Raw genomic sequence first — 8,428 nt, 5'->3', positions numbered from 1 at the left:
TTTATCTTCTTCGGAAGCGTTGGCTTCAGCCAGACTGCCGGTCTGTTTAACAGGTAATTATGGGACACGCACATTAGAAGCACATTTAAGCTCCCCAGACAAAGACTCACCCAACCCTGTAAAAGGCAGCCCGGCAGGAGCTGGGGTGGCACAAAAGCAACTGCTTGTGTGAGCCAGAGCTGTCCCAGAGATGTTCTGGGGAGCCCTTACGCCATCACACGGTGTCTCTGGGCCTGTGAACCTGCTTGGAAGGAGCATTTTTGGGCACTCAAATCCTGAGGCTCTGTTTGTACCTTACAGAAAGACTTGTGTAACCAGCCCAAATGTCTTCCAAGTGGACTGAAGCTATGTGTAGAAAGAATTACATTATCTACTAGTTTTAAACGGATTCCTGAGCTCCAGAGTATTGGAAGGAGAAAATCTCCACTGTACATTCAATTGAGACAGATGTGTGCAAGTATCAGTGTCTATATTTTGCAGCATTAAAAAGACATACAACTTAAGAGTGGGGGAAGTTGCTTTTGCTTGCTGAAATCCAGCTTCAGACACAGAAGCATTGAGAGGAATCAAGATTTTAATAACTCCTCAGCAAGACATAAGATTTTTTGCAGTAGAAATTTGCCCATCATGCACTGTAGGCAGCCCAAACTGCATGTCCCCTGCCTACTCTCTTCTTCACGTTAAGTGATTTAACTAAGGTCAGCACAGCCTGCAGGCTTTTCCCTGTTTGCTCTGTTCTTCTAACACACAAATTGCCAGAACCCTATGCAGAACTAGATCTTCAAATTATCGAAGCCAGCTGATTTTTTGTAAGTAGCATTTGTTCCAATGTTCTCATTGCACACTAGTCCAGATACCAGCAGGCTCTAAGGGAGGGATGTGAAGGATACGGACCTCCAAGCACCCGTCATTCAGACCAACCCCCATGGCTCTGATTTTATATGCATTCATTCGCAAAAGCAACCCACTAGTTTCAACAGTTTATTACATGGTTGTGTCATAGACACAACAGCAACATAATCCTGATCGACATCTATGAAACCCCTGCCATTAACATTTACAGAAATCTGTACAGATACTTGATTAATTGGTTTAACCCCAGACAGTTTACAAGAAACGTCCAAACCCCACCAAGCATCACTAGGCATGGACCATAATTCAGATACGGAATTTTGTACAAGGCAATAATAAAGCAGAAAACTTTTCAACATGCTGCCTCCACGCCAAGCCCGTCTGCACTAAGGAGGCTGGAGTATAACACTTTGGAGCTGCTTTACGTTACATTCCTGCCTTTCTCTGAAACATGTACATTTTCTCAAAAGCTTAAACGTGTCCAGCACTTGGCCAGTTTCTCACATGGTAGAGTCAAACTTCACATGAGTTTACAGAACCAAGGACGTGTTTAGGGACAGCACTATTGGAGACCAGTTTCTTCTGGTGACTACTTTCCAAAGTAACCGTTGGGGTTTTTTCCCCAAATGTACACAATTTAATTCTGCAGTGGGAGAGGGAAGAAGAGAGTGGGAAGAGATCTCTCTCTCTTGGAAAGGAACGCCAGCCTTTATTTTCAGAAGAAAGAACTAGCTCCTCTGCATTAGGCCCCGCCTCCTCTATTCTTTAAGACGAGTAATTGAATTGGCTCGCACTTCGACTTTTCACAAAGTGCAGCCACTCGTGCTTTCCCAGACAAAGTCACACATTGTTGAGAAGAAAACACAAGCAGTTCCATAGCAAACCCTGGCATTACAACAGCTTCAGAAGGTCACCTCTGCTAACACACTGCCCTCACACATTGGTATATTCCCGCAAACAATTAGGCACATTTACACAATTAACACAGTCTGCGTTCAAACAAATTAGGTTGTGATGTCCGCTCTCCACAGACTACAAGTTATGAAACTGTGCAGCTTTCCGAGAGTGGATCTATAACTGCAGTGACTAGAAACCAACAGTAGCCACGCAATTATCCGTGCTACAGAAACGTTTCTATTTTGGCTGGTGCAAGCCCCCCCTGAAATGTCCAGGACTTGCAGCCAGTTAAATTCTTCTGCAAAAATTATGTCAGTTTCCAACACAAAATTAACAAAAGGTCTGAGAAATAGTGAACAGCTCCTGAAGTGCTGCTGCTTTGTGTCTTGAAGATGAGCAATAGCGCAGCATTACCTTGAGGGACTCCCCTGCTATCTTCCCAAACTGGGAACTACTCTTTACGGGACACTATGGAAATATATACACATCTTAAAGATGAAACCAATACTGTACATGATTAAAAATTAAGTTTTATTCCCATTATAACAGTTATCCAGTTATACATCACCGTCGAAGATTTAAAAATACGAAGCAAGTGGGATTCTTTGTTGAGGGGGGCAGGGTTAAGCCTTTGACGAGAATATACACATACCTTAATGAGCTGGGCCAGAGGAATGGCTGCAGAAGAGTCCTCAATCTGTTCACAAAAAATTAAACACATATTCAAGTTGTACAATCAAAACACAGCAGAAGTTAACCTCTACTGCAGTCTGAAAGTCTGCAGTATAACCTCCGTGTGTCATGGAAAGAGTCATTTCCAACGGAATGTAATTGTACTGGTTCAAAACAAAGTCCAAAGCTATGACCGCTTCAGAGGGCCTACGTGGTTCATGAGAAGCAGCTAAACTCAGCCTGCTGGGGTTTAGATATTTGCATTTGCAGACAAACGATGAAACTAAACCATTTCATCGGATAAAGTGGAAAGATCAAATGCAGAACTTTGGAATACCACTTTGGGTACCAACAACATTTAAACTCACAGCAATCTGATAGAGACCTTCATGTACTCAGAGGGGGCCAAACAACATCACTTCAGTCATACAGCTTTAGGAACAAATACTCAAGTATTTCAGGACATGGGAAGGAATCTTAGCTACACAGAACTGTCCTCAAAACCTAGGGGATATGTTGATTTTGGGATTTCTTGGAACCACCAGTCAAAAGTAAGAAAAAGTACCAAGTGGCACAACAACGGTTTCTCAGTGTGTTTTGACAACATCTTCCAAAACTGTTAGGCAAAGAAAGTACTTAAAAACAAAAGCTAAGTGATACAATGCAAAAATGGCAAAAAATACACTCCAAACAATTTTAATTGCAAGGAACAAAGAGCACACGACAGCCTATACAAACACACCAGCTCTAGACAGAGAGGTGTAGAACACAGCACCAATTGAATTGTGCAAGCCTAGAACCTACATGACCTAGAAACTATCCTACATTATCTGTACAACACAAAGTCATCCAGGAAATATTCCAGCATATTCAGTATGAAACACAATGCCTCACTAGGCACAAATACCAATATTCACATTAGAACTGTGCAAATGATGGCATTACTCAGTGTTCACTGTGCTGTGAATCAAACACAGGGTCTCTACAACATACACTATGTCTCACTGCAAAACAGATTAACTTCATGTTTGGGAGATTAATAGGAGGCTACATTGTTTAGAATTAAGTGCAATGTGTAGGAAAAAAGTGTGAGATTGTGTTTGTACATACTGCTCTGGATGTTCCACTCGCTGGCTCCGTTCGAGTTCTAGAAGAAGAAATAAAGGGGATGAGAACTTAGAACAAAGCACTTGCACCCAGCCAAAAGCAGTGAAAGCAGATTCTAAAACCTAAACTTCAAGACATTATGTTCTGATAGTCTGGTCAATGTGGAAATGTATTTGTACGCATAAATCTAATCCCAAATCCCATTTCTAGTTTGTCAGCAATTACTGTAAGACTTACAGCTCTAGAACACAACAGTGCCAGAGGAAGTCCTCAGACATTTTGTCTCTGCTGTGTAAGTATCAAAACGATGAAGTCTGTGCTACAGCTTTGTGCTCTTAAACAGTCAACCATCACATTAGCGACTGTTGCCCTTTCCTCTAGAGCCAGTATGCAAAAAAGCCAGATTGGAGGCATAAGAATACCTGCCATACCCCACCCCGCCTCCCCCAAATGCAAGACACAGTCAAACACTAACAAACAGACTCTTCTGAGATGGGAACATGCGTATCTGTCTTTCCTATAAAAGCAAGAGAAAGAAGATCGATGCAAGCCGAGTGCCTCTCTAAACTAATCTCCACAGAAAAGGCTAAGAGACTGCAACCCCTGACAGAGACTGCAGTGCTTTACGGGTACTTACATAACTGGTGTTTTGCTGGTAGTTTTAACTCCTCTAACAGGGACTCTTCTAACAACTACCGAGGAGTTCTTAGGAATCAGAGCATTGGCATCTGTGTATTCTGAAAACAACACCAATACAGAAGAAAACATGAGTCAGTTTGTAAGCATATTAAGATGTAATTACATAGCACTTGAGAGAATCCCTTCACAGACAGGAAAGCAAAAGTTTATATCAAACACCAGCAGCAAAACCTTTTCCACTCTTTTCAAATAGTTTGGATGCCAGCAGCAAAATGGTCTCAGAGGTCCCTGAAGGAGAGTGTGCTCGTGCATGAGGTTCTTTCCTGACCTGCCTTAAGTTGCTTTTGCTTCTGCTGGGCTACAAACCCAAGAGATCTGTGGAGAGAAACAAACCACAGCAAAGTCTCACCCGCATAAACCAGATTCTAAAGTCTGACCAGCTTGCCCTGCAACAAAGCAGGCACTTGGCTAAAGCACGAAAACTCTGCCCCGTTGCTTTCCGAGCTGTTCACTAAAAACAATTCCCCCGTGCCGCGAGTGCTGGGGACTGACAGAACACAGAAGGAGCCGCCATCTCTCTGCTCCTCGGAGCTTCATCCATCGACAGCCACACTGACAGCTGCTCAGCGCTGTACCCTCACATGGAAATGGGACTGGCAGGGCTAGAGTTTGGATCACAGAAACTGGAGGGGGTTTTGAGCTTGCTTTCACAGGCAGGGCAGAACGGGCTCCAACTAAAGGGGTCTCTCCTCTCTTAAGCTAGTCATCCAGTTTGAATAAGCCAAAGGGACGTGAATTCTTTCAATTCACTTTTTGCAGAGCAGAGAGACTCAAATGAAATCAATTACAAAGACAAGCCTTCTGAAAAGCCTTTTGAAACCACTGTGTGCCTGAGGGTCTCCATGCTTTGCCATGGCTTACACCGTGTCCCTCTTTTGAAGAGGAGGAGCTACCTGAGACACTCGGACTGAGTAGGCCTCAAATGCAAAGATCTCTCCATGAGTAAGCTTCAAACATAAAGACGTCTCCATGAGAAGGGTTTATATATTGTACTTACACAAGCTGGATAGGACTCAATGTTTTAAAGCGCCATCAGCAGCCATTCCCTGTCATCTGCCTCCAGTCTTAACTACTAAAAGCCCTCACCTCTGGAGGCCAAATCAGAACGATGGCCCGAAAGCCAAAGTTGCTGTGAAAGTACTACTAATGACAGAACCCGAAGCTTTTACAGAAGTCATACCCTGAAACCAACGCCTAGAGCTCTGCTCAAATGGGGAATCTCACCATCACGCAGCCACCTGTCAAGACAGGCCTGCGCCGGGGTTTTCTGATGTCGGAGGAGCTCAAACACCACTGAGGCTGACAAGCAACGGGGACGTGATGCCAGCGGCAGCTCTGGAAGCCCAAAGCAGCTGTTTCCACCTGCTGAGCGGAGTCATACAGAGTGTTCTTTCTGGTCCAGATCACAGACCACTGGACAGAGATTTCAGAGGCACAGGATAAGCAACAGCGGCTCCACAAAAAGGCAGGAGTTTGCTAGGCCTGTGCCCCGCTGAGGGTTGTGCTGGGTCTGCAGAAGATTGCAGGTGGCAGCACTTCTCCGCGAGGGAGGCTGTGTGTATGAGGACAGCAACCAGTGCGCTTATTCGCCAGTTCTGCAAGCCTGCAGAGGTCAGCTGGAACATGCACAACAGGTGTATGAGGCAAAAAGGGGAGGGGGTCCTCTTTTTGTATTTTGTGGCAATTCCTTGACCATTCATTGACAGATTGACATCTGCCTTCTGAACACACTGTCCTTGCATGCAGAGATATATAGAGAGAGAGATGCATGCTTGTTTTCCATCCACTGGTGAAGTGCACAGGGAGGAGACCTCCAGCCATCTAACAGCAGACTGATAGAAAAATGAATTCCCCTTACGAGTCAATCAGTACACATTTAAATGGATCAGGTGAAAACTGAAGAGTGACAATAACCTGGTGAGGTAAAGGCTTTATTTGCACAGGGCACGTATCACGGCACGTATCTGTGTGGGGGACTTGAAGTATCCTCCCACTAGCTTGGTCACCGAGGCAGAGAACTTGTGGAAGAGGGTTTACAAACAGCGGAGTACGCTGCCGAGGTAGTTCTGTGCAGGGACCTGGCACCTGTTGGCTTTCATACATTTGATTTTCCTTCACCTCAACTCATTGAGTTCATTTTGGTGATGAAATTGGTGTCAATGGTGAAATCTGGTGAAGTCAAACAATGTCGACTTAAAAGTTAACTTTTTTGTTTTTAAATAGGAAAGGACTAAAACCAGAGCATTATTCCTGAAGTCCTTGGAAATTTCTGTTTGCTCTCTTTAACAGCTGCCAGCTTAGCCTAACAGCTCTCAGACAAAACTGGCATCTGCCAGCAGGAACCTGTTCCCCGCAGGCAGCAGCATCCCCTAGCAGAGCCTTGGAAGGTACCAGGAGCTGCGAAGCAGTGTCACTCCGCCTGGCCACGACTCCACATCTGCAGGCTGAGCAGTGACATGACGCTCAACAGGGCTACTTTTGACAGTTGTCCAAGCAGAGCTCCAACAGAAATGTTCAACAAAGCTGGAGCCAACACCATCGTTGATTTCTACTCCCTTCTAGCACAAAGCTTGTTTTACTGCCAGTGATGGCCAGTAAGTGGCTACAGGGGGGGCTTTGGCAAGCACTACCCATTGCACATCGAGCAGGAAGTCTTCTACGCCCAGGTCCCTGTCTCACAAACAGATCGGAACGGCTCCGTGAGGTCCCCACACACGCCACAGCCACCAACGGTGGCCGAATCGCAGTGTCCCTTCCCTCCCCACCGAACTGCTGGCGCCGCTCGCCCTCCCGGTTCCCCGTACGCCGGCGGGACGGGCCCCGGGCTGACTCACGGCACGTGGGGACAAGCCCCAGAGAGCAGCGTGTGGTCCCGCAGGCCGCGGCCGCCGCCAGCCGGGCAGTGCCCGAGGCCCCGCGCCCGCCGCCCCCACACACCTTCTCCGGTCTCGGCGTTGGTGACCCGCAGATCACAGTTGGCCGCCTTCAGCTTCTGGCGGCCCATGATCTCGCGTTTGAGGTTGCCAACGGAGATGTGGAGGCCGCTGAAGGTGACCGTGTCGCGGCGCAGCTGGGAGGAGAACTGATAATGGACGCACGGCATGGCTGGGCCCGGCGACGCCTGCTCCTGACAGCGTCTGCCGTGCGCGGCAGGTGGTATTTGCCAGCCCCTGGCCCCCGGCCCTGCAACGCCTCCGGCCCGGGACCCTCAGCGATGGAGCTGGGCTGCGGCGGCAGCGCCCAACTGGCTCCTCCTGGCAGCCCGGGCCAGCAGATGGGCGATGGGAGAGGCCCCGCGGCCCCGGCTCAGCCTCCGCTCCCTCTCTCGCGGGCAGCGCTCCCAGGCTCGCTGTGGTGACTCGGGTGCTGCTGCCCCAGCGCTCCACCGAGGGGCTTCCTGGCCACCAGCAGCACAGACTGCGACCTGCCACCACCACTGCCACGGCAACGAGTTGCCACAGACGGTCACGGCACTGCCACGCCCACCCTGCAGCATTATGACCCGGCCCATGGTGACACAAGGCTGGTGTTCTGTCACCGCCCGGGGCTGTGCCTGCCTGGTGTCCCTCCTGCCACCCCCGGGGCTGTCCCTGCCTGGAGTTCTGCCACCGCCATGGCCTGTGGTGTCCCCCCTGTCACTGTCCAGGCCTTCACCACACAGCATCAGCTCCCTCCCGCCAGCCCCTGGGCCTGTGGGGTCCCTCCCAACAGCCCCGCACCCGTCACAGCCCGACCTCCTGTGCCCCCCAGGCTGTCACCACCCGGTGTCCCCTCCTGCCAGCAGCCCCCAGGGTAAGGCAGCCTGGGGCAGAGGCAGTGGGCTTTGCCCTGTGGCCTCGGCTGCCGGAGCTGCCGGGCGGGGACGGGAGGGGACGTCTCAGGGTGCCGAGCCAGGCCCCACGTCCCCTCTGCCGCCGCCCCGCTCCCCGCTGACGGGGCAGCCCCTTGTTTCCCGCCGGGGCCGGGGCTGCTCGGGACCAGGCGCTCTAAAGGGGCCGCCGCGGCGCCTTTCTCCGGGTCTGTCACCGCCGATGAGAAGCCGGGGCCGTTCCTCCTCCCCGCTCTGCAGACCCGCAGGCTGCCGCTTACAGGGACAGGGGGTAGAAGCATCAGTGGCGGAGAGAAACGCTGCCCCGAGGTAACCTGTTCTCAGGGGTTGTTTCAGTGCATTCCGTGGGGCAGGAGTGCTTGAAACATCTGG

The 8,428-nt window shown here is 49.5% G+C and overlaps 1 protein-coding gene across 1 annotated transcript; it reads right to left on the bottom strand.

Moving 5' to 3' along the window:
- Window positions 1–773: 773 nt before the first annotated feature.
- Window positions 774–7,330, bottom strand: LOC141961809 (E3 ubiquitin-protein ligase RBBP6-like). Its single transcript, XM_074909148.1, has 5 exons — window positions 7,165–7,330; window positions 4,166–4,265; window positions 3,532–3,568; window positions 2,402–2,446; window positions 774–866 (listed from the first exon to the last, which is right to left on the bottom strand). Exons 1-5 carry the CDS (start codon window positions 7,328–7,330, stop codon window positions 774–776), a joined length of 441 nt encoding a protein of 146 aa, XP_074765249.1.
- Window positions 7,331–8,428: the final 1,098 nt, after the last annotated feature.

This window comes from Athene noctua, chromosome 6 (assembly GCF_965140245.1).
Source record: "Athene noctua chromosome 6, bAthNoc1.hap1.1, whole genome shotgun sequence".
Classification (NCBI taxonomy): Eukaryota; Metazoa; Chordata; class Aves; order Strigiformes; family Strigidae; genus Athene; species Athene noctua.
The sequence above is the reverse complement of the archived record's forward strand: the minus strand, read 5'-3'. Positions and strand labels throughout refer to the sequence as shown.

Excerpts from the sequence above, each read along its gene's own strand:
- LOC141961809 (XM_074909148.1), bottom strand. The coding sequence starts at position 7,330 with ATGCCGTGCGTCCATTATCAGTTCTCCTCCCAGCTGCGCCGCGACACG. Across the intron at positions 4,266-7,164 it reads CAACGCCGAGACCGGAGAAG|AATACACAGATGCCAATGCT; the intron begins GTGTGTGGGGGC and ends TGTTGTTTTCAG. Across the intron at positions 3,569-4,165 it reads ACCAGCAAAACACCAGTTAT|AACTCGAACGGAGCCAGCGA; the intron begins GTAAGTACCCGT and ends TTCTTCTTCTAG.